Source organism: Sinohyriopsis cumingii, chromosome 12, assembly GCF_028554795.1.
Source record: "Sinohyriopsis cumingii isolate HCF-2022 chromosome 12, ASM2855479v2, whole genome shotgun sequence".
NCBI lineage: Eukaryota > Metazoa > Mollusca > Bivalvia > Unionida > Unionidae > Sinohyriopsis > Sinohyriopsis cumingii.
The window spans coordinates 115,209,775-115,237,663 of record NC_142972.1 but is presented as its reverse complement, the minus strand read 5'-3'; the positions used below and the strand labels follow the sequence as shown (position 1 = coordinate 115,237,663).

The 27,889-nt window shown below is 34.9% G+C and overlaps 1 protein-coding gene across 1 annotated transcript; it reads right to left on the bottom strand.

The window, feature by feature from the left end:
• Window positions 1-1,814: 1,814 nt before the first annotated feature.
• Window positions 1,815-27,889, bottom strand: LOC149787292 (CBY1-interacting BAR domain-containing protein 1-like). Its single transcript, XM_089976084.1, has 5 exons — window positions 27,763-27,889; window positions 16,083-16,198; window positions 14,976-15,100; window positions 11,480-11,548; window positions 1,815-1,988 (listed from the first exon to the last, which is right to left on the bottom strand). Exons 1-5 carry the CDS (start codon window positions 27,795-27,797, stop codon window positions 1,815-1,817), a joined length of 519 nt encoding a protein of 172 aa, XP_089832210.1. The 5' UTR covers window positions 27,798-27,889.

Sequence of the window (27,889 nt, the reverse complement as noted above, 5' to 3'; positions counted from 1 at the left end):
ATTGCATTGTATTGTATAATATTGCATTGTATTGTATTGCATTGTACTGTATTGTATTGTATTGTACTGCATTGTATTGTATTGTATTGCATTGTATCATACTCTGTTGTATTGTACTGTATTGTATTGCACTGTAATGTACTTTACTGTATTGTATTGTATCATACTGTACTGTACTGTATTGTACTGTATCATATCATACTGTATTGTATCATACTGTATTGTATTTTACTGTATTGTACTGTAATGATATGTCTGAGCATTTAATGCCCCTCATGCAATGTCTTTAGTTTTATTCAAAATAACATTTAATGTAGACTAAATTAGGTTATGATCCTAAGAGGGCATCCAGTTTGTCAGCATGAAAGCTACAATGTCTAAAATGACATCCAGGTTGTCATCATGATAGCTAAAAATGTCTACAATGACATCCAGCCTGTCATCATGATAGCTAAAAATGTCTAAAATGACATCCAGCCTGTCATCATGATAGCTAAAAATGTCTACAGTGACATTAAGTATGTCATCATGATAGCTAAATACGTCTAAGATGACATCCAGCCTATCATTATGACAACATATCATCCCATAAGCTTTCTGACTGGCAGTCTATGACCAGCAGAGTCAAATTAGAACCTAGTTTATTTGAGGTGGATTGCAAGTTTCAATTTGAAGGTTATAAATCTATTATTTGTGATTTAATAACTTTGAAATATCACTTTTTATCCTCAACCACCATAATGAGGTACATGACTGCTATATTACCTCCCTGTCTTAAAATAATACAGCACCAATGTCTAGTCCTGACTTTTTTCAGGCTTACCTGCACCTGAAACTGGAGTTAAGGAGTCAAAATGAATTAATAAGAACATTAAAAAAATGTCTCCTAAAATGCTAACAAATAAAATATTCACATGAAATCCTAAGATTCACTTTCTAAAGTCTTTATTTTTTTAATCTTTTGTATGTATGCTAATTTTTAAGTGTGGTAGTAAAGAGAAATATCAACTTGAAACAATTTAATATACCTTTTGCAAAAATATTCCTAATGAAAAACACTCCTAATGAAAAACACTTTTCTCTTGTAAACATGAATTCCCCCACCAACAGGAATGTATTGGGAATAGCCAACAATATGGATTGTTTTGAAGGAACTAAAAGGGTCACTCGGTTGTATAAATTATAAAATAGGTCAATGAGACAGAGTTTTGGTTAGGGTCTAAGATACTGAAAAAATAATTAATGAAAAGTTGAAAACACAAAAGTTATTTAAGTGTGAAATGGTCAAGGCCAAATTTAATGGCAATTTGTTCCCGTAGATGTTTGTTTTAATTGTAAACAGCATCATATTTAATAAGAATTACATTATTATAATTTTCTTTATTTAAATTGAAATATTAATCACAATTTAACTGTTATTCTTTCCACACCAATTATTAATTTACCATATCTTTTCACCTACACTTTAACTGTGCCTGTTCACTCACTGTTTGTAACTTGTAAGGGCTTCATCCTGTCATGAATCAATGACCTCTTTTATAAATGTATTAGGCACATGACCCTGGCACATTATTAGAGAAATACATCAATTAGAGGAATGTATATCATTATAAAGTCCATGACCTAGTTTATAAATGGACAGTCATGCCCCATGGTACATTATTAGAGAAATACATCAATTAGAGGAATTTATTTCATTATCAAGTCCATGACTAAGTGTATAAATGTATTAGGCCCCAGTATGTTATTAGAAAAATATAAGAATTAGAGAAATTTTTAACATTATCAACCCTATGACCTAGATTATAAATGTATTAGGCATGTGACTTGGCACGATAGTAGAGAAATACACTGATCAGAAGAATCCATATCATTATCAAGGATACAATTAGTCGAGCATCTCCGGGTGTCTTTTGCCGAACTTTGTCCAATTTTCCAGCCATTTTCTTTTCCTTACTCAAGGCTTTCATCTCATTTTTGATGCCATTCTAAAGAAGAGATTAGAGTAAATTCAATAAAATAATTAAGGTAATAACCATATATTGTTATTGATTTCTTTGCTGCAAGTACTACTTCAATTATTGAACTATAATGGGCTGACAGATCTGGCTCTATGCAGTATAGCAATCAGCAGAACAAACAAAACAGACCCTGATCTGACAGAACATGATGAAATGGCAGTCCAGGGTCTCTCTTGTTTGCAGTTGAACTTGACTTTTATGTGACTATATACTTTAACAAGTTAATAAGACATTTGTTGCAACCAACCAGATATTCTGACCTTAGAGCTACAACCATGCTAAAGTCAGATCTCAAATCAGAACTACTCATAACTACAATGGCTGCAATTGGCAAAAAGGAACAAAATAACAATGTTCATGCAGACTCCTTGTCTGTAAGGATATGCAAGTACATCTTAACATGTGTAGATATGCAAGCACAACCTTGCCAGTATGGTTATGCAAGCACATCCTTGCTTGTATTGATAAACAAAGACATACTTTACCTATGTAGACATGCAAGCACAACCTTGCCCATTAGGATATGCAAGAACATCCATGCCTTTATGGGTATGCAAGCACATCCTTGCCTGTATGGATATGCAAACACATCCATGCCTGTATGGATATGCAAGAACACCCATGCCTGGATGGATATGCAAGCAAATTCTTGCCTGTATGGATATGCAAACACATCCATGCCTGTATGATATGCAAGAACATCCATGCCTTTATGGATATGCAAGCACATCCTTGCCTGTATGGATATGCAAGGACATCCATGCCTGTATGGATATGCAAGGATATCAATGCCTGTATGGATATGCAAGAACATCCATGCCTTTATGGATATGCAAGCACAGCCTTGCCTGTATGGATATGCAAGGACATCCATGCCTGTATGGATATGCAAGGACATCCATGCCTGTATGGATATCCAAGGACATCCATGCCTGTATGGATATCCAAGGACATCCATGCCTGCATGGGTATGCAAGGACATCCTTGCCTGTATGGATATGCAAGGACATCCATACCTGTGTAGACATGCAAGCACAACCTTGCCTGTTAGGATATGCAAGAACATCTTTGCCTCTATCGCTGTGTCAAACAAACACACCTTCTTCTATGAGAACTAATGAATGAATCAAATTAATTTTAACATAAATTCTGTGCTTATTGAACACATATTCCTGCACTTGATTGTTATCTCCATCCCAAAATGTGAGCCTCCTGTCCCTGGACTGCAGCAGGGGTATTTATCAGATGGGTACCATATATACTTGATTATAAGTTGACTCAACTATAAGTTAATTCCCCTCCTTTTTTTAAGAGCTGCAAAAAGTTAATTTCTTTTTGATCCTCCTATGAGTCACGATGTACTCTGCATATCAAATCTGGAAAAACAAAGTAGCTGAATTGGACAGATAGATATGAAAAATAAAGGCGAAACCAGTGTAAAAAATATATGCCATTTTATTATTGAGTGAAATGTGCCACAAATAAATTGACAACTTACATACATTTTGTCAATCTTCAAGTAAAAAAATCCATCAGGATTAACATTTAAAATTCATTTACATCATAAATCCATGATTAAAGGTCACACACTGCTATACAAATGGCAGCTCAGAAAGATCCAATTCCCAAATGTCTTGTAATATATTCATTCCAAATGTCTTACAATTAAAAAATGAAAGTGATGTCCACACTTTTGTGATTGACAGTATCCAATAAATATCATCTGGTTCAAAGCCCAAGAATTCATCCAAATCATCAGAGTCTTCAAACAAAGTAATGAATTCCTCTGCCATCGTCCAATCATTGTCAGACTCTGATTACTCATCCAGTCTTGGTCTTGACTCAAATGTAATTACTGAAGAATTTGTCATCATCAATAGCACTGGAAACTCCATATTTCTTAAATTTACCCCACGAATCATAAAACGCTAGTGTTTGTATCCCTACTGACTGGGATGGACCCGACAAATGTCAGTTGCATTCATGCATTTGTCCTTTCATTTCAAATAAGTGCATACCTATATATGGTCATAAGGGGGGCATCTCAATCGCTTACCTTTAATATGAGTTGACACATAAGTCATTGATTACACAAATTCTCTGACTTGAAGAAAACTTATGGTGGAAGTTGTTTGAAACTAATGAAAAACCACTAAGATAAAAATTCCAAAAGTACTGGCAGAATCCCAACACACAGGGCTGAAAAAATTTCATGTGCATAACTTTTAAGGTGTTAAGAGGAGTTAAAAGATGTTACAAACTGTAAAATGTATGACTGTGTATATGGCTGGATGGACAGACTGTATCACAATATTCTATTCTTTACTGAACGTGTGGGGATAAAAATGCAATATCCACCATGCCAGAAAAATTCTTCCAATACAACAAAACAGAGTAGAATCTCTTTGGCTTAAATTTGGATCTTTTTAGCTGGATCACACAACCTGTGGATCTTATTAGTTGGGTCACACACTCTGTGGATCTTTTTAGCTTGTAATTGAAATGTGATGGAAGATACTATTATTAAACTGAATCCATTCAAGTAAATGTGATGGGAAATACTATTATTAAACTGAATCCATTCAAGTAAATGTGATGGGAAATACTTTTATTAAACTGAATCCATTCAAGTAAATGTGATGGGAAATACTTTTATTAAACTGAATCCATTCAAGTAAATGTGATGAGAGATACTATTATTAAACTGAATCCATTCAAGTAAATGTGATGAGAGATACTATTATTAAACTGAATCCATTCAAGTAAATGTGATGAGAAATACTTTTATTAAACTGAATCCATTCAAGTAAATGTGATGGGAAATACTTTTATTAAACTGAATCCATTCAAGTAAATGATCTCTTCAACCAAATGTTTAGATCTTTCATGTGTTTCAGATTCTACTGTCTAGATACCTCGGGTGTCTGAAATTCCAGTCTAGATTCCCCAGGTGTCTGAAACTCTACCATCTAGATCCCCAAGGTGTTTGACATTTTACTGTCTAGAAACATCAGGTGTCTGAAATTTTGCTTTCTAGATTCCTCAGGTGTCTGAAATTCTACTATCTAGATCCCTGAGACATCTGAAATTACACTGTCTTGATCCCTGAGGCATCTGAAATTATACTACCTAGATCCCTGAGGCATCTGAAATTATACTATCTAGATCCCTGAGGCATCTGAAATTATACTATCTAGATCCCTGAGGCATCTGAAATTATACTATCTAGATCCCTGAGGCATCTGAAATTATACTATCTAGATCCCTGAGGCATCTGAAATTATACTGTCTAGATACTTCTACTGAAAGCTGCAATCTTGCTAGGTTCATTAGATATAGTCTGGATGTTAACCACAAGGCAACAGCAAGTATCTAACATGGGGTATTCATAAAGATCATGCAGATACAATTAGCCAAATGTTTGATTGATGTTACACATCAGAGGCTTATTAATGCCAGAGCAGTGGCAGTAAAAAGCCTTGCCAGGAGATGCACTATAATAGCTGAAGTTGCTTCCAGTGGTAGACGAATTTTGAAAAAGCATTCTTGTCCCCACACAACCAGTTTTGAAGTTGCCCAGCAGATTTTTCTGGTTGCCTCGTAAGTTACTGCTGTTGTGCCTATGATTGCTTTAATCAACATTTTACGCCAGCTTTTGTTGTAAATACAGTCAGACCTAACTGTATACAATACTTTTAACTTGCTATCAGTTCTTCAAATGTGACACAAGTTTACACACTTATTTAATTTATTTTTGATTAAGAAAAAAAAATGAATAAGCCCTTTTAGGTAGTGTTTTGTTGCCTGTCATCTTTCTAATAGTTATCCAGTCCTAACATATCCATATTTTAGATTTATCTGAGTTTACATCATTATGATATCACTTACCTGATGCTATCAATCATGAGTCTAAACTGTCAGGGAGCTATTAATTTTAGTATATGCTAAATAAAAACTTGGCCAACCTCCCCCCCCCCTGCAGCCCATACTTTGATGATGCCTTTGAAGTGCTGTCTTGCTGCACCCCTCACTCCTATAAGCTGATCCAAACACTATTAGTCCCTCTAACCATTGCCCCCCTTCCCCTGAAGTTGGCTCAAACTGCCACTCACCCACTTTAAAAATGACTAACCTCTTAGTAATTAACCTTTTGAAATTGTTTTGATGTTAAGGGTCACTCATCAATGTTCTTGTCATAATTGTAGTAGAACAGCCAAACTTTTGAACCAATAAAACTCTCTCCTTGAGAATGGGAAGCTAAACATTGTATCCAATGCAGAGTATTTTATTCCCTGATTACATAACATACATTTTAACTTAATAAAACTATCATATAAGCCATTGTAAAGCAACTAACTATCTAGACACCCAACAGTCTGTGCCAAGCTTGAAGTTGTAAATGTAAAGCAACTAATTATATAGTGCCTTCACAGTCTGTGCCAGGCTTGAAGTTGTCATTGTAAAGCAACTAATTATATAGTGCCTTCACAGTCTGTGCCAGGCTTGAAGTTGTCATTTTAAAGCAACTAATTATCTACAGTCTCCACAGTTTGTGCCAGGCCTGAAGTTGTCACTGTAAAGCAACTAATTATATAGTGCCTTCACAGTCTGTGCCAGGCTTGAAGTTGTCATTGTAAAGCAACTAATTATCTAGAGTCTCCACAGTCTGTGCCAGGTCTGAAGTTGTCAACTAATTATATAGTGCCTTCACAGTCTGTGCCAGGCTTGAAGTTGTCATTTTAAAGCAACTAATTATCTACAGTCTCCACAGTTTGTGCCAGGCCTGAAGTTGTCACTGTAAAGCAACTAATTATATAGTGCCTTCACTGTCTGTGCCAGACTTGAAGTTGTCATTGTAAAGCAACTAATTATATAGTGCCTTCACAGTCTGTGCCAGGCTTGAAGTTGTCATTGTAAAGCAACTAATTATCTAGAGTCTCCACAGTCTGTGCCAGGTCTGAAGTTGTCATTTTAAACCAACCAATTATCTAGAGTCTCCACAGTCTGTGCCAGGCATGAAGTTGTCATTTTAAACCAACTACACTAACTAGCTAGTGTCTCCACTCCCTGTGCCATTCATTGTAAACCAACTAATTATCAAGATTCTCCACAGTCTGTGCCAGGCTTGAAGTTGTCATTGTAAACCAACTAATTATCAAGAGTCTCCACAGTCTGTGCCAGGCTTGAAGTTGTCATTGTAAACCAACTAATTATCAAGAGTCTCCACAGTCTGTGCCAGGCTTGAAGTTGTCATTGTAAACCAACTAATTATCAAGAGTCTCCACAGTCTGTGCCAGGCTTGAAGTTGTCATTGTAAAAACCAACTACACTCATTATCTAGTGTCTCCACAGCCAAAGCCAGGCTTGATAGGGTTAGAACTCTCATTTCACTTCCACTTTAATATCAGATATGATTTTAGTCCTCCATTTAAAAAAGTATGCATGGGGGTTTCGTAGGGGGTCCTCCACCAATGGGGTCTCAAAGGGTGGTGCCCCTCATCAATGAGTCCAGGGGGCTAAAGGTCCCTGGCATACAATGCATTTTACACTCTTAGAAAACTGCTCCTTGTGGACATTGTGATCATAATGTATTGCAAAGCTGTTACTTCATTTTAAAAAAATCATTTGAAAAATGACAAACTAATCAAAACTTTCAACAATACTTGAAGAATTTCAAAATGTTCATTGTCACATGTTCTCAGATATTTTTAGTGCTTAAGTTATTACATGTGCAAGTCAGTGTTTATACAGTAAATCAGTCGCAATAACCTGTCAATTTCTGCAACAAATATTATATTACACTTTTGTCTGTTCACAACAAATATGTAAAATAAAACACCCAAATACATCAACAATACACAAAAATCACATAAATTCACTTGTTTGGATACAACCAGTTGATATCAATATGCCAGTCTTGCTCTTTTGGCAGCCTTGGTGAAAATTTCATTCGCTTTCCTTTTTGTCATTTCCGACTTTTTGGCTCAGTGTTCAATCTTTTCTTTTCCTTATCAACAAGGAATTTTTCCTTTCAAGCTTCTCCTTTTATTACTGCAATTTGTGCTCCTGATATTTTTCTTCCAAGCACAATTAGCTTAATTCAAAATCTGTCTTGCAAAGATCACAAAATGCCAGTACTCTGGCGTACAGTTTTCTTATGAACTGACCAACTACATTTCCATTGACTTTCCACTTGAGCCATTTCCATTTCCATGCATTTTTCAGACCTTTATCTAAAGTTTTTGTGTCCTGGTCTCTCTCAAAAACTTGACACACCATGTTTGCAAGCATGCTTTTTTCTTTCCATTTCTATCAGTTTCCACTGGACGAGTAGAAACTTGTTGCCAATCAAAATACTTTTACAATGATTATGTGTCTAATACTGTACAGAATGAACAATTTCCAAGGAATGGAATTGGACCATTTCTTTTAAAACCAGATCAGAGATTATATACAAGATGGACTATATCGAGAATTCTGATTTTTCTAGTCAGAAGTGGAATTCCACTTTAAAATGGAGAAAAATCATGTCTGTAATACATACACAGACAGGCAAAACATCTTATCCTGTCTTGCCCAAGTGAGTAACTTCATGGTGACGTAAACATTAGGATTAAAATATTCTGTAATATACATTGTTACATATCTCTATACTGTCTGTTAACTTTGGTACATGAATGTAGATTGAATATATCCTATAAATACGTGTTTACAAGTTTTAAAATCAGTCTTAATAATAAACCTATTGTCAAGTTTGGTGTAATTTCTCATTGGATGGTTGAGTCAGTGGTGTTCTGTTGCAACAAAAGGTATTGTGAAATATGTCAGGCGGGAGATATTGCTGCATAGATTGAGCAGGAAAATACTGCAATGTAGAGCCATAACAGTGTTTATAAGCAGAAGTGGTGGCCTGTTACTTCATTCCTATCTTCCTATGCTCTTGTTTTAATGTGTGTGTGTGTATGTGTGATTAGGATTTTTAATGAAGCTTTTAACAATTTTTCAGTCATATTGCTATGATGTCTGCAGTGTGGCAGTTTATAGTGATGTCTAGCACTGGGGCATCATGCTGCAGACACGTAGCATGATGTCCCACCCAGTCACATTATCCTGACACCAGGCCAACCAGTCCTAACACTAACTCTTAATGCTAAGCGCCAATCAAGGCAGTTGTTAGCACCATTTTTGTAAGTCTTTGGTATGACTCAGCCAGGGTTTGAACCCACGACCTCCCACTTCCGAGGCAGATGCTCTAACCACTAGGCCACCAGAGTGGTCTGTGTTTTAAAATGAGTCTCTAGATGTATTTAATGTTGTGCTTAGGTATCATTTGAGAGGAACCACTTGTTTGTACTATTCATTAGAATTACAAAGTGCCCATAGACTATGGACTAAAATATTATTTTGGGATTATTTTATTGTGAATTCATTCAAAAGAGTTTTGAACAATGCCATTGTGCTACATCAAGACTGAAAGCATTTTAACACATTCAAGGCTACTTGAATATCAGCACATTCAGGACTGGGAATTCATTCAGAAGTCCTTGATTCTTTTTACTTGTGATGAAGCCTTTTATGATTATTTTTAATTTATTTATAATGATCTTAAATTTTCATTTTAGAATTAAGCTATTTGTTTAGTTTTCCAAAACATGGTTTTGCTTCATTCTTTTACTTAGTTTAAGACCATAGAATCATAACAACATAAGGTGTTTGGGCCTAGCACTCTCTATGAGAGTTTTATCAGGTTAAAATTTGTGTTGTGTAATCAAGGATTAAAAGATTTATTGAAGTTAGGGTTCTGTGAGGGAGATTTTTTGTACATGAAAATCAGTGTTGCCAAATCAAGGATTAAAATGTTTTGCATTGCATATAATATCTTTGGAACTAACACCCTCTTCAAAAGAATTTTACTGGGTCAAAATTTGTTTGCTGAATGGTTCTACATGGTGGCTAGTACTTTGGGATGTAATTAGTTAATTAGATAATGAGTAACTGCTGAATGTGAATTACTTCCTTTTACTGACAGCAATTTACCAAACAATCAACTACGTAATTATATAATTTGTGCAGATGTGGGTCAATTCACTGATCAAATGTTTGTGACTAGAAAATGTACAAAATTACTTTAGAATTTTTTTAATGATGATGCTTCGATATTTTTCAGTCTTCCAAATTGGCTTGCACACTGAGATACATTAACTGTCCAGCAATAATTTTCAGTTGAAAAAGCCTCCTGGGCTATCCATCTCTCTACCCTTGAACTTGTGTGGGCAGGATTTGACTACTGAGAGTAACCACTGTGGCACTGCAGTGTGGGCAGGATTTGACAATGGAGAGTAATCATTGTGGCACTGCAGTGTGGGCAGGATTTGACTATTGAAAGTAACCACTGTGGCACTGCAGTGTGGGCAGGATTTGACTGTTGAAAGTAACCACTGTGGCACTGCAGTGTGGGCAGGATTTGACTATTGAGAGTAACCACTGTGGCACTGCAGTGTGGGCAGGATTTGACCATTGAGAGTAATCATTGTGGTACTGCAGTGTGGGCAGGATTTGACCATTGAGAGTAATCATTGTGGCACTGCAGTGTGGGCAGGATTTGACCATTGAGAGTAACCACTGTGGCACAGCAGCTTCTTCCATCATTCAGACTTTAATGATATTAATGTAATGTGCTAATTATAATTATATGGTGATGAGTATCATAGATCTGCCAATAATCCATTACAATAATGTGATGAGCATAATAGATCTGCCAATAATCCATTACAATAATGTGATGAGTATCATGGATCTGCCAATAATCCATTGCAATAATGTGATATCTGCCAATAATCCATTACAATAATGTGATGAGCATAATAGATCTGCCAACAATCCATTGCAATAATGTGATGAGCATAATAGATCTGCCAATAATCCATTGCAATAATGTGATGAGTATCATAGATCTGCCAATAATCCATTACAATGTGATGACAATCATAGATCTGCCAATAACCCATTACAATATTGTGATGAGTATCATACATCTGCCAATATAATCCATTGCAATAAAGTGATATCTGCCAATAATCCATTACAATAATGTGATGAGCATCACAGATCTGCCAATAATCCATTAAAATAATGTGATGAGTATCGTAGATCTGCCAATAATCCATTACAATAATAATGAAAATTTAATGGCTCAGACGATCAGCATTTTAGATATGTGAAGAATCCATTACAGTGAAAATGGAAATGTAATGACTCCTGTGATCAGCATCATAGATCTACCAACAATCCATACATTTTAAGTCAAAAGTTTAGAAAGAACAATATTTTTAGTAAATCTATCAAGAAAACTGTATCTTAAAAAATAATGTAAAGTTAATTTACCGATGGAAATGATAAAAGTGACATATTTTAGAAATGAAAAATTTAATTTATGAAGGAATGAGGTGCTACCTTACCTTTATCTCCTTACATCTGTTACCATATGTGGACAAAGGCGTCACGACTTTTGCATCCAATCTCTGAACCTGAGCATAAAATAATTGTCTTATAAGAATAATCAAGCATGTTACAGAATTGAATACCATTTTATTCACAGCTATAAAATCAAGCATGTTACAGAAAAAAATGCCATTGTATTCACAGCTAAAATAATCAAGTATTTTGCAGATATGCATGGCATTTTATTCACAGATATAAATATGATGCAAACATGCAATGAGAATCTATGCTTTTCAAGGTTATTGTTTCCCCTACCTCATCAAGCCTCATCAAAGTTACCTCCTTCATCAAGGTTACTGCTTACCTCCCTCATCAAGGTTACTGTTTCCCCTCCCTCATTAAGGTTACTGTTTCCCCTCCGTGATCAAAGTTACTGTTTCCCCTCCCTCATCAAGGTTACTGTTTCCCCTCCCTCATCAAAGTTACTGCTTCCCCTCCCTCATCAAGGTTACTGTTTCCCCATCCCTCATCAAGGTTACTGTTTCCCCTCCCTGATCAAAGTTACTGTTTCCCCTCCCTCATCAAGTTACTATTTCTGCTCCCTCATCAAGGTTACTGTTTCCCCTCCCTCATCAAGGTTAATATTTCATCTCCTTCATCAAACTCGCCTGATACACCTTATCTCTATAATAATGATCATGAATGAGAAAATGCAGTAGTTCACATATACCTTTAACAAGGCAAAGATAATAAGACTGTGAAATCTTGTTACATATGAATGGTATGGACCAGAAACTAAGCACTGGAGTTAATTATTAAAACCATTTGTTCACTGTGCTCAATAGACACTAATAACATGATCCAGAAATTTGAATTCCCATTTGTGTCACTTGCCTTGTCTAACTGTAAATATATCATTTATCATGCAAGAGTATCAAGTTCTCGTACTCATTAGACACTTGATGGTACTGTTTCTGTACTCATTAGACACTTGATGGTACTGTTTCTGTACTCATTAGACACTTGATGGTACTGTTTCTGTACTCATTAGACACTTGATGGTACTGTTTCTGTACTCATTAGACACTTGATGGTACTGTTTCTGTACTCATTAGACACTTGATGGTACTGTTTCTGTACTCATTAGACACTTGATGGTACTGTTTCTGTACTCATTAGACACTTGATGGTACTGTTTCTGTACTCATTAGACACTTGATGGTACTGTTTCTGTACTCATTAGACACTTGATGGTACTGTTTCTGTACTCATTAGACACTTGATGGTATTGTTATTCTACTCATTATATGTTTGATGGCACTACTGTTTTACTCATTAGATACTTGAAGGTACTTTTGTTGTATTCATTTGATATTTGATGGTATTGTTGTTGCACTCATTATATACTTTATGGTACTGTTGATGTACTCGTTAGACAAGTGATGTTAATGTTGTTGTTCTCATTAGACATTTGATGGTACAGTTGGTGTACTCATTAGACACTTGATGGTTCTATTTCTGTACTCATTTGACACATTATGGTACTGCTGGTGTATTCATTGGACACTTTATTGTACTGTCTATGTACTCATTAGACATTTTATGGTACTGTTGTTGTACTCATTAGACACTTGATGGTACTGTTGGTGTATTCATTAGACACCTTTTATGGTACTGTTGGTGTCCTCAATAGACACTTGATGGTACTGTTGGTGTACTCATTAAACACTTTATGGTATGTTATTGGAATGCATCTACCCTAATGCAGATTGATGTTACTGTGATGAAGAATGTTATATAGTCCAGATTAACTAATGTCAATACTGTGTTTGTGCAAAGTATAAAGTGTTGAGTGTTTGCAGTATGTGCAAAGTATAAAGTGTTGAGTGTTTGCAATATGTGCAAAGTATAAAGTGTTGAGTGTTTGCAGTATGTGCAAGTATAAAGTGTTGAGTGTTTGCAGTATGTGCAAAGTATAAAGTGTTGAGTGTTTGCAGTATGTGCAAAGTATAAAGTGTTGAGTGTTTGCAGTATGTGCAAAGTATAAAGTGTTGAGGGTTTGCAAAAGTATAAAGTGTTGAGTGTTTGCAGTATGTGCAAAGTATAAAGTGTTCCCCCTTGCTGCTGCACCTCATAAAGTTAATTCCATCAATCAGTGAGTTCTGAAATTTTAGATCTGCTTGCATCACAAATGGAACCCTCCATGAGTGACAGATACATTTCAGCAATGCCATCAAAATTAATAAAGTATCACACAATGCTCTAAACTTTTTTTTATTCCAACTACTGAAAAAATGATGTTTTGCACTTGATGTACAGAATAAAATCAAACTCTAATGAATTGTTGCAATCAAGAAACTAGCCAATAATGTTTGATACATTTTGTTTCTTCAAAATCCATTTTTGTTTTATGATGCTTCAAATTTTTAGTGGGTTGCTTTTTTATATCAGTTCACTTTACTCATACAATGCTGAAAGGACTAGCAAGAGACAGACTCACCATAATTGCTGTCAACCAATTAAGTAATCTCTGAAATGTTGGCTGTTCATCTCTGACCAATTTATTTTTTATGCACCTGTATGACAATTGTATTAACTGCCCAGTGGTGATAGCCATCCATGAGCAATAGGCATTAAGGTATGTAAATCACAACCGTTTACTGTTTAACAGGACACAGGTTACTGGCATATATCATGATCTCAAAAAGGTCTCATTTTGTTGTTTTTTTTCAAACAAATTTACAAGAAATCCTGTTTTTATGAGAACAGTCATGTTCATGGTTACATGAGTCAAAATTAATTTTTCTGTGTGACACATCATAATCTTGCAGCTACGAATATGTACTTTGTTTGCAACTGCTGTATTTTACTTAATAAAACAAAAGTACAAAATATTACACAATTTTAATAATTGCAAAACCAGTGCTGAGAATGAAAATGATAAGATCAACAGAAAGTATTTGACAACTTGGAAAATTATCAGAGATTATGACCTGCCAATATTGGCCTAATTTTTGTCCTGGAATTACAAAGAGAATTAATAACTGCGTCATGGTAACATATTACTCTCTTCTCTATGCAATGGAAAAAAGGAATTCCTTGATCTTTGGCCTGTGCAAATATTCTTAATTTTTAATACTCAAATTTCTAGTATTTTATGTAAAGTTGGAAACAGAGCGCTGTTTTCCATACATTTCTATGTTATACCACTAACATGGGGTTAACAGAGCACTGTTTTCTATATGTTTCTATGTTATAACCCCAACATGGGGATAACAGAAGAATGTTTTCTATATGTTTTTATGTTACAACCCTAACATTGGGATAACATTTAACTATACAAAATGCAATAACCAATACATTCTTTTGTACTTTTGGATTCACTGGACACTTAAATATGTAAAAGTATACATTTTTCAAAAACTTACGTACTCCATATATTTTACATACTAATCATCCTTAATGCAAAGTTAGAGACACAATGAAAAAAATGTGTTCCAAATCAACTTATACCTCTGCCTGCCGGTAGTCCTGAATGGCTGCAATGCTCTCAGCAAAGTGAACAACACCCACTTTACTGGAGTGACTGATATTCTCTGACTCGGCATACTGTAACAGCTGTTTGGACAGAAGGTCACCTAAAACAGATATACAACAGTAACTACATAAGACAAGCTACCAAAGCAACCCAATGGTTAATCAAGCAAATAGCTTATATAACTTAAAGCACATAATATTTTTTCTAAATTATCTAAATGACACTGTTGTAAAAATAAACTAGAAATGGGTTTATATAATATGAATGCCCAGCCACTCCCTTTTTGTATGAACATGCAGTTAAAATATGCACGTGAAACTGACCCCATAACACAAAATTTATCCGAAGGCAATGAAGCATGAAATTTTGAATGAGAATGCATGACTAGTCCTTGTGACCTACTTTGGCTAAGATGGTGATGTACCACTCTGTAAGTCACATCTATACACCAAGTTACATAACTCTCTTGCTCAATATGCCCAAAACATTGACCAGAATACACAACTTAACCAGTCACTAAAGCTTGAACTTAATGTCATATGGTAAATAACATTGTCTTCACCAAGATGCTTCTACATACCGTGCTCAATAAAACTGACCTAAATATATAACTTAACCAAAAAGACTGTACACAAAATAAGGGTCACTGTGATCTATGTTTGACACAGCGGTAATGTATTCAACAAGGCATATCTGCATACAAAGATGCAAACAGAGCCAGAAAAACTTACCAAAATACAAAATTTAAACATTAAAGTAACCTCAGCCATATAATTGAAAGTCTTAAAAATAAATTTATTTCTTTGTGCCATATCTAGGGACTGACCATGTTGATCCACAGATTATACTCTTTCAAATTCAAAGATACTGTAATATAAATCAATAAAATGTATCACGGTATCTTACAAAACATTTCATTCATTTTACATGTGTCACTATAGAAATCTGCAGTTTCATATCTTTAACATCCAATAATACAAATATACAGTCTTAAAAAGTCTTCAGTAAATTCAATTGTAATTATTTAAGTTTACAACCTGGATGGTGATCATACTTTTGTTCAAAGAAAAGTAAAGTTTTACCTTTATCGCGAAGGCGGGCTGTCTTTCTTGTGATGGAGCCAAGAGTATGGCAAAGTAATCCGAAATGCTTTTCCACCAGAGTGACTCTGCCCTGGCAGAACTTGGCCTGGTTTTCCCTGAAGACAGACATTTCAAAGTTATTCAAATACTGTACCATGAAAAGGTCAAAATGGTGGATGTAAACAGATAGTCATTTCAAAACTCTGATGGAGCAGTGGGGCATCATCGTCCTTGAAGAATTTATAATTAAAATGTTAGGCTAAAGCTGGACCAAGATGTTGATCAAGAATGTTACAATATTTTTCAACATCAGCATTCACTATAACTTTACAAAAAATCGCCACACTAATAGAAGTGATGCAAATTGGTGCCATTATTGATACCACCCATTACTGGGATAGGCACATGCACTTAGGATCATATGCTTAATATGAAGATCAGCAAACAATAATACATAATTATGTCCAATAACAATGATTATGTCCAATAACTACTAATATCACAATGATTATGTCTAATAACAATGATTATGCCCAATAATTACTAATAACACATTATGTCCAATAACTACTAATAACACATTATGTCCAATGACTATTAATAACACACTGTTTATGTCCAATAGCAATGGTTATGCCCAATAACTACTAATAATACATTCATTATGTCCAATGATTATTAACAACACATTGATTGTGTCCAGTATTAATAACACATTGATTATATCCAATAACTATGATTATGTCCAATAACAATGATTATGTCCAATAACTATGATTATGTCCAACAACTACTAATATCACAATGATTATGTCCAATAACTACTAATATCACAATGATTATGTCCAATAACTACTAATATCACAATGATTATGTCCAATAACTATGATTATGTCCAATAACAACTAATATCACAATGATTATGTCCAATAACTACTAATATCACAATGATTATGTCCAACAACTACTAATATCACAGGGGCCCCGAGTGTCCGAGTGGTCTAAAGCGCTCTTCGTTACGGATCACTGCCATCTCACCTCTGTCTGCGGCAGTTCGAGTCTAGGATTCAGCCAATGTGGGTATGTGAGAAAGCTTGCCAGTAGCTTCTCGTGGGTCAGTGGTTCTTTCCGGTGTTTTCCCGGGTTCTTCCTCCACCATTAATACTGACCGCCATGTATAGCCTATCGTGTGCTGAAAAATGGCGTTAAACCCCACAACAACTAATATCACAAAGATTATGTCCAATAACTACTAATATCACAATGATTATGTCCAATAACTACTAATATTACAATGATTATGTCCAATAACTTTGAATATGTCCAACAACTACTGATAACACATTATGTCCAATAGCAATATTTGATTTATTACTAAATATTACTCAACTCCACATCATTCCACAAAACCCTCTTTTTCTATTAAGTTTCTAAGACTCATCTTTCAAACATTTGAGGGGCCCAAGTGGCCAAGTGGTCTAAAGTGCTCACCATTCCGGATCACTGCCATCTCACCTCTGTCTGTATGGGTTCGAGTCTCAGGCTTGGCTAACGAGGGTATGTGAGAAAGCCTGCCAGTAGCTTCTCATGTTGGTGGTTATTCCCAGATTATCCAGGATCCTCCTCAACCAGTTATACTGTCTGCCATGTATAGCCTATCTTGTGCTGAAAAATGGCGTTAAACCCAACAACAGCAACAACAACAATCAAACCAAATGACAAAACATGGCAACATCATCTTATTTCTGTGCAAAATGCAGGAAAATCATGGTGGGGGAAGCCAGTGTTGAACCATGGTTCCATATTGGAACTTCCAGCCTTGTACAGAAGAATTTAGTCACGTGATCAACATTTAGTTGATTATTTAAATCCAGTCCAGAAGTCTAGTGAAGTCCTTATGATAAGGTCGAAAGCTCTGGAGTCAAAAACTTATTTTGCTATAGAAAGGTATCTATGTTTAGTCTCATTAACTGCAAATGGTTGTGGCAGATAACAATATTCATTCTGGAATCATGGGAATCTATTGGCAAGCTTTTTAACAGTGACTGGTCAATACATTAAAGACAAGTCCAAAATATTCTGAATGACATAAACTTATCTAAACATAACATATACGCATTAATACCATTACAGGTTTGGCAGTCAAATGACTGGACTACAAAAGATGATAAAAAAGAAATTGTTCCATAAGGTCTATCTCATATGGTGGCTGTGCACTAAATTTTTTGCACTGTTGCTGTTCACTAACAATGTACTATGACTGGTGTCTGTCTCACTGTGGATTATAACAATGTACTATGACTGGTGTCTGTCTCACTGTGGATTATAACAATGTACTGTGACTGGTGTCTGTCTCACAATGTGGATTAAAATAATTTTGATATGATGTCTGTCTTGGTGTGGATTGCAATAATTATGATATGGTGTCTGTCTCACTATGTGGAAAACAATAATTATGATATGGTATCTGTCTCACTGTGGATTACAATAATTATGATATGGTGTCTGGTACACAGTGTGGATTACAATAATTATGATATAGTGTCTGTCTCAGTGTGGATTACAATAATTATGATATGGTATCTGTCTCACTGTAGGGATTATAACAATGTACTGTGATTGGTGTCTGTCTCACAAAGTGGATTACAATAATTTTGATATGATGTCTGTCACAGTGTGGATTACAGTAATTATGATATGGTGTGTGTCTCACAGTGTTCATTATAATGATTTACTGTGATTGGTGTCTGTCTCACAATGTGGATTATAACAGTGTACTGTGACTGGTGTTTGTCTCACTGTAGGGATTAAAACAATGTACTGTGACTGGTGTCTATATGTGTTGGCCTATAATTGGATATGTGTTGACCTATATGTGGATATGTGTCGATCTATATGTTGATATGTGTTGACCTATGTGTGGATATATGTTGACCTATCACACAAATGATCCAGGATCAAATCACACTCAAAGATCTTTTATGTTTTACTTTTGGTGTATGTTTTGTTACCTTTGACTAATAAAGAATAATGCTACTCAGATTTACTGTGTGACTGTACACAAAACAATGAATAATGCACTCAAATTTACTGTGTGACTGTACACAAAACAATGAATAATGCCACTCAGATTTACTGTGTGACTGTACACAAAACAATGAATAATGCCACTCAGATTTACTGTGTGACTGTACACAAGACAATGAATAATATCACTCAGATTACTGTGTGACTGTACACAAAACAATGATTAATGTCACTAACTGTGTGACTGTACACAAAACAATGAATAATGTCACTCAAATTTACTGTGTGACTGTACACAAAACAATGAATAATGTCACTCAGATTTATTGTGTGACTGTACACAAACAATGAATAATGTCACTCAGATTTATTGTGTGACTGTACACAAAACAATAAATAATGTCACTTGGATTTACTGTGTGACTGTACACAAAACAATGAATAATGTCACTCGGAATTACTGTGTTACTGTACCCAAAACAACGAATAATGTCACTCAGATTTATTGTGTGACTGTACACAAACAATGAATAACGTCACTCAGATTTACTGTGACTGTACACAAACAATGAATAATGTCACTCAGATTTACTGTGTGACTGTACAAAAAACAATGAATAATCTACTGTGTGACTGTACACAAAACAATGATTAATGTCACTCAGATTTACTGTGTGACTACACAATGAATGTCACTTAGATTTACTGTGTGACTGTACACAAAACAATGAGTAATGTCACTCAAATTTACTGTATGCCTATACAAAACAATGAATAATGTCACTCAGATTTACTGTGTGAATTTACACAAAACAATGCAAAACATAAATGGTAATAAGCAGATATTACCTAACAAATATGTCAAACTCTTAATACACTTTAAATAGCCAGATCTTTTGAGCATAAAATAACAAGAAAGTTTGTCTTGAGTGAAAAATGGAAAAGGTTCATCAACTAGGTGAAAATACTGAATATTTTTACCCATGAGATCACAGGAGCCTGATGTTTTAGCAATAACATCCAATAAAAATTTGACATTATTCACTCAAATTCTACCACAGGTGAAGGAGTATAGAGCTGTACAAGTTTAACAATAAGAGCTTACAAAAATGGGATTAAAGGTAATCATTAGTATATTTCACAGCTCCACTATGTGGCAGCAATACAAATAGCTTTAAACAAATTATACACAGTGTCCATGCAAGTAGTCTTTCCAGATGAGGTGTGCAAATAGCCTCTGCCTAAATATACTGACATCACCTGTTTTTTTTAAAACGTTTTGTATAACAGAAGAAGCATACAGTAAATGCAAAACTAGCTGCACAAATTAATTAGCATTTGTGTATTTTTTTAATTTCTATTCAGTACTAAAAGATTGATAGATCTAAGAAGATCTCAGAGACTGGAGAAACTGGGACAGGATGTAGTTGAAGTCATCAAAGTCAAGAAGTCTGGTCCTAAAGAAAGTGAAAATGCAAGATAGATACAGGTTCAGAATAGGAGAGTTAATGATACCAGGACTGAATTAACAACCAGTTAAAAGCCTCAGCAAATTCTTTAAGGACTGACACTGAGACTGTGGCAAACATAAAGAGACAAGCCAAAGACTGCATGGAGCCATAGACAAGACTGAGCTACCTCAGAAGAACAAGGCCTGGTGATACCATCAAGTATTCTACCGAGAATCCTTTAGTCACTTCTACTATACCAAGTCCAGTTGACAGATATAGAAGCAGTTGAGATAATTTTCATTACATATCTGTGATGATGGATGGGAGTGTGAAGGAGCTTCAGTAGTATCAGATTGTCCAGTACTGGCAGGAGCTTCAGTAGTATCAGTCTGTACAGTACTGGCATCAAGCTTCAGTAGTATCAGATTGTACAGTACTGGCATCAAGCTTCAGTAGCATCAGATTGTACAGTACTGGCAGGAACTTCAGTAGTATCAGACTGTACAGTAGTGGCATCAAGCTTCAGTAGTGTCAGATTGTACAGTACTAGCAGGAGCTTCAGTAGTATCAGATTGTACAGTACTGGCAACAAGGTTCAGTAGTATCAGATTGTACAGTACTGGCAGCAAGCTTCAGTAGTATCAGATTGTACAGTACTGGCAGCAGCTTCAGTAGCATCAGATTGTACAGTACTGGCATCAAGCTTCAGTAGTATTAGATTGTACAGTACTGGCAGCAAGCTTCAGTAGTATCAGATTGTACAGTACTGGCAGGAGCTTCAGTAGCATCAGATTGTACAGTACTGGCAGCAAGCTTCAGTTACCAATATCATCAATGACAAGAATTCAAGATGACTAAGCCACGCAAATGATGATGTTGAAAGGCAGTGCAGATGAAAATGTGAGAGAAGCACCAGTGGAGGTATAGATGAGAAGAAAGTGGGCAGTAGCAAAGGCAGTTGAAGAGGTAAAACCCAGACTGAGACAGTGACATGGTAAGAACAGTAGCAACAGGAAGGCTGGGGCTGAAAAGTCTGAAAATATCTACATTGCAAGCAGCAAGCATCAATGAGAAGTATTCCATGGCCTAGAAAGAAGTACATCTCGCAGAAGAGGAAGGCAGACAATTCAAAAATGTTGGCCTGATGAAGTATGGTGATTGCCTTCACTGGGAAGGTGTGAGATCCAGGAAACTATCTTAGAGTGACATCTGAAGAGCTGATGCCAAGACATGGGGAATAAATGATAACCCAAACTGTAAACTTTGTGGGGAACTTGCAAATTCTGAGCAGGGGATTTTGCTGTAACTGATAGTGCTATGAAAGGAGGAGGCCCATGAAAGGAAATTGACCTCATCCACTCATCCATGAGTGCCACCAGAACAGATGTTAGGTCTGGAATCTATCAGTGGAAATAAGATGCCATGGCTTTGCAAGGCAGACCTATTGGCATGACATGGAGTCTGGATTACTGGACCTAGCCACAGGAATTCAATCACCAAGGCTGGAAAAAGGGCATAAGAAGCCTCACAATGGATTTGGCAGAAGATAGAGGAGCAATGGAAAAGTTAATTGGTTCTGGGCCATGTCTGATCAACTTAGTCAGTGCACCACCGTAGATTGTTGTGGGTTACACTCTATATCAAATATTTACTGGAAGTGCTAATGTAACCTAGACATTATAACAATTTCATTGTACACCTTACAATGGAGCTAATAAAACTATTGTCAAAGACAAGATTATGACAGTTAATATCTGCTACTTATATTTTTCATGAAGCTTGGCTAATGATAATATTAAATCAGGTAAATTATATCTGAATGTTTATGCTAACCTCAACTTGTCCACCCTCACAGATAATATGAGATTCTCATGGCATATTGTTTTAAATATGGCTCGTTATGCCATATTTGGATATTCTATCATATGTATACCATATTTACTATGATCTGTTTACATGTCCAAATAAGGCAGCAATGTTCTTATATAGCACACAAATAAATGAGACTAAATATGGAAGCAGTTATTGATTTAACTAATACAGTGGATGATCCAAATGAAAAAATCAATAAAGTTGGTAAATGATACTGTACACATATTTCTACCATGATATACAGCAATTCTGGTATTAAAGACAAGGACTATTTAATTTCTTTCAGTGTATACATGTACTCAGATTCTTTACTGTGGGCTGAAAAAGCACCAGGTATAAAACACAGTGCTGCTTCATTGATACAGTAGGCTTGTTAGTACCCCATCCATAAAGTAGATGTACTAATATTAGTATTATAGTATTCACACAGCCTCTCATTTGTACCCCCCCCCCCATACCAATTTTAAAAATGAAAAGATCAAGGATATAAAAAAGCAGAGAAGTTAGTTATTTCATTCATTGGTTTAAAATTTTTTAGCCTGATTGTCACTAAGGGATCCCCAACTGCTTACGTATTGCATTTCCAAGTGAACAGAAGCTTCTGATATAAACAAAGAGACAGGCTGCTCACTGTCCTTTTCTGGTTTCTAGAATACTGGTAGTCCATTTCTGTAAAACTTTTTTTTCAACTCTGTCCAATATTTGCAATGTCTATAGTACAAGTCACATGGGTCATGTATACATATTTACTCATTTCAAATTAAATATAAATTGTTATTTTTTTAAATTTAACACTAATTTTGTTTAACCAAAGTCTATTCAATCCTGATCATTTAATGCTCTGAAACTTAACTGTCCCAAGAAACTTCCAGATGAAGATTATCTATCGCTAAGGACTTTTACAGTGGTGGCCATCTACTAAACTTGGTTCAAAATAAGAGTGTGTTGATTGGAATCATCACAATCAAGGGTAGTACAAATTTGTTTATCAATATGCATAGCTTTCGTTGTGACATCACAGCATGTGACATTCAATCCAGATCGTACTTAATCACACTGTTAGGTTGATTTAGTCCAAAAATGTCTATGTACTTTAACATTGATTTTGCCGTATGCACCTCTCATGGCGTCTAAATAATGACCTTTCAAAGGAATATGGATGTATACAAGTCCAAATGAAGTGAATACTTGCCACTTAAAGGTACATGTATGTAGAAACAAATTCTAACATATTACACCCATAACTGAAATAGTCAGTGTTGAATGCCTACATGACCCTTGTGACTTGTACTATAGATTTAACATTTTTTTTAAACAAACTGAACAAATAAAAAGGGAGAACTCCTGTATATATGTTTTCAAGGAGATCTAACTCCAAAATTTACATAATTATTGACATCATAAACGATGGTTGAACTACATCACATCTGTTGCTTTAAATCATAGATGGCCCATGTAAATATGCCGACCTTGTTACTCAAGAAACTCCGGTTTGATTCGAAATGCCAAGTTAAGTGTTAGGAACCCTACGACAATCACGTTAGACATTATAAATCAATAAATGAAATTACTGTGCATTTTTCATATTCATGAAGCCTTTTGTATTTAAAATCAGTAGGAGTGTTAGAAACAAATGGCATGGTCTGTGAATGGATCAGGGTCAAAATGGCCCTCGACCAAAACAAAATGGAATAATGCTTAAAAGGCCTGGCCCAAAAAGGCCCATTTATGTATCAATTACCAATTATTAGTATCATTTCTACTAAAAGTAACTAATATGTAAATATCAAATCCTTGTTTTACTGTGAAATGTCTATAAATAATGTGCAGCAGAAAATCATTGTGCAGTATATCACAATCATACGTCAAGTGACCATGAAAATAATTACGGCATACTACTACTTGTTCTATGTAAAATGAACAAAGAAGAAAATAACACAATTTACTGAATGTGTCAGAAAGTTAAAAGAAGGCAAATAATAATCATGTAAGAAAACATTGGAAGTAAACCGAATCACTAATATCTTTGTTATAACACATCAAGACTGAATACGTGTTAGTGTAACCCACGTATGGTTTGTGCATGCCAAATTTGTCATGGTAATGCCTAAATTAAGTAGTGACGATTTCATTAATGATGGATGAATATTTTCATTTGCAAAGACTATTAACTCTTCCTGTTTCACATACATTCAATATCGTTAATACATGTGCTTAATTTTTTTATAAAAATTATAATGTATGATTTAACTCATTAACCCCTGCCGCCGCATTTATGTGGCCGCAGGTAGTAGCCTACTGCCGAGCTCTGTAGTGACAAAGTCTTGTATGATACACTAAAGTGGGTGGTATTATATAAAGGTAGACAGACAGTTGTAGCTTTACAATAATACCAAATAATCTGGACGTTTTAGGTTTTTTTCTCACAATTCTACAATAACTGCAACAAATAATCATCAAACTATAAAAACATGCATACACAGATATTCACTTTTAAACCAAAAACCTTACAACACAACAAAACTGCACATTGTGGCTGTCAAAGTTAATTCAAAATTTCCAAGACTTTGTTTTCCTAGTGTAGATCACAAAATGTAAAAAAAGGGGTAGAAAATAATGTTGAAACATGGTGTTACAACTGAAGATCAAATATTTGGCAATCAGTATATCTCATACGAAAAGATGATTTTATTGGACATTTAAGACAAGAAAAGAATCACATACAAAATCATAAATACATGTTTAAAGAAAAATTAAATTATGGAACTGTACGTGTGATGCAAAGTTCACACATTTTGATTTAATACTACATATTTTTGTGATGTTATTTGTTATTGAAGAATAACTGCAGAGGCATTCTGTACTATTTATTAAATACAAGACATCAATACAGCTAGGAAGGGAGTAAAGACTGCCTTGAGAGCATGTTTCCCATGGAACATAAATCCTAGTGAATGTATAACATAAACCAGTTGTTGACGTGTATCAGTTCTAATCCAGCGTGGAATATCTGATTACTTTTATGTCAAGTGATATTACAAAGCTAATTAGATTAAGGCTTACATTACACATATAGGGCCAAATTTTTATTTCACTTTACTGCAATACTGTATCGACAACTGATACAGAAATGTATGGCTCAATTGAACATTTCTAAGAAAATTATTTGAAGCAACTGAGCATCTCTCCATTGTGGGTCCAAAAACTATAATGTGAGATCTATGAATATTACATATTCATACATTTTCTCTTTTATAAACAAAATGGCAATGATTTCATTATATAAGTAAGTAACCCAAGGTCAGTAGCTACAAAATCTTAATTGTTTGATAAAGTCACAGTAATTTTGAATGATACATAAATTATTCATGTTGAATATATTGAAAATATCAGACAATGTAAAATAAGGAAAGTTCACTAAAAGATATATGTTATCAAAAAAAAAGGTATAAATGATGATGAATAAAATGTCATCAGTGAAGAGAAGAAAGAGGCACAAGTACCACCATACCCCTGAAGTTTACTGATAATCGCCTGGGGTAGTTCAGTCAGGATTATCTCAGTAATCGCTACAAAAACTGTTAAAATCATATAACACATTGAGCTCTGTTGAGACTGGAGGCATGGGAAAGAATTGTGATCATAAAGACTTGTTTTTGCTTCTTAATTGTGATTATCAAAGTTTCCTAACATATTAAATAAATCTGATAGAGAATACAAGAAAAGGAAGTGTGAAAAGTATAATGTCATAGTGATTCTTCCTGATATCGGTACTACAATCTGTGTAATCTGTTTAGGTCTGCTGTTTGCTATCACTGCTTTATTTTAGTATTGGTGTTCATCCTCAATGACCAGTGCGTCAGTGTTTGCAGCTCAGTGTTTTAGCAATATATGTAAAAATGTCATTGACTTAGACGTGAATAGATATGGGTATTGTAGAAAAGCTGTCTTTTTATTATTATTATTATTATTAATCAATCTTTTAAACGGTCCTTTTTAGCCCGGGCCTCTTACGTCCAGGTCCTTTCTGACCAGTTACCCTTCAATCAAATCTAGTAGCTTGAAATCAAGAGTCTTACATTCAGCCTCGAATATAGTATTTTCTGCAACTTAACATAAAAACACCACGAAAATAAAAGGCATCATAAATTAGGTACACGCCATCTTAGTAATATGCAATCATTGATGACTGAGCAAATGTTTTAAATATTTCACGGGTGTTCACTGTTGTTGTGCGTCGGTGTTGGCGCTTTTTTTGTTATTATAGTTGTAGCTCGATTCAAAATACAGTTTTGGGGTGCAACATATACTTTAGATCCATAACAAAATTCAGTAAGAATGTCTAAAAACTACGCACATTGATTTGCTGTTGCCACTCATTTCGGATAATAAATGGGTTTTCTGCAGGCGAAAATTTGTTTACGGTGTTACTAGCCTCGACAAGAATCAAACTCGATAGGACTTTTCGGTGAAGAGCTTCCACAATAAATTAGCATCGAATTTTTTAAAATCGGGATTGCGAGACGGAGGCGAGACATCGACGCGGCATTTTTCTTTTCTTTTTCATCAAATGTTTGCAACCAGAATCAATATGTTATGAGAAGAAAGAAAAAAAACCTTAATTTCTTATTTCATTAATAAGAAAACTTCATACAAATTTCAGTATTGGTTGGTATTTGTAATGCATTAGTTCAAAAATACGACAAAGGACCAAGCCAGACCGATTAATGCAATCAGGACACACGGTACTAGAACTATTGATATTATTCACTGGAATTATAAAATGCTCAATATTTTTGGACTAAATTAGTATTTTGGTATTGTCGTAAATTCATTCAATGACATTTTGATTTATATCACTGTGATAAATCAAGACAATTGGCACAATATCAATATCGAGATTAATGACACATCAGCACACTCAAAATTGGAATTTATTCGGAGCACCACTAGAATTCATTCAGAATACTTCTGTATGTACCAAAACCCCGTGTAGACCTATACTATGTATGGAACATCAACATGTAAGATTTCTCTTTCTAAATTTTCATGTAAGTCGTTTTTATATAAAATGTTTGGGTATTTAACAAGGATTTAAGATATCTTAACTTCATCGCGTTAATAAATATGTAATATCACTATATAATTTTTTTATGAAACGATCGTTAACTCTTTGTTGAAGTATCTTAATATCTTTATACCTCAAACACTTCACACAATCTTTGCAGACCAAACCCATACGAATATATTAATATTTCACGTGTGTTTACTATGTAATAATATTATTTTCATGAAGACGCTTTAGCATTAGGTAGTAATTATAGGTATACCTGTGATCCATGTAGCCAGACTCGAAATACATCATGTATCTCGCTGATACCAGGCCTAAATTAACAAGGCAATACCACTGGAAGATAACTAATAAATCTCTCTCTCCCTCTCTCTTTCTCTCTTGGT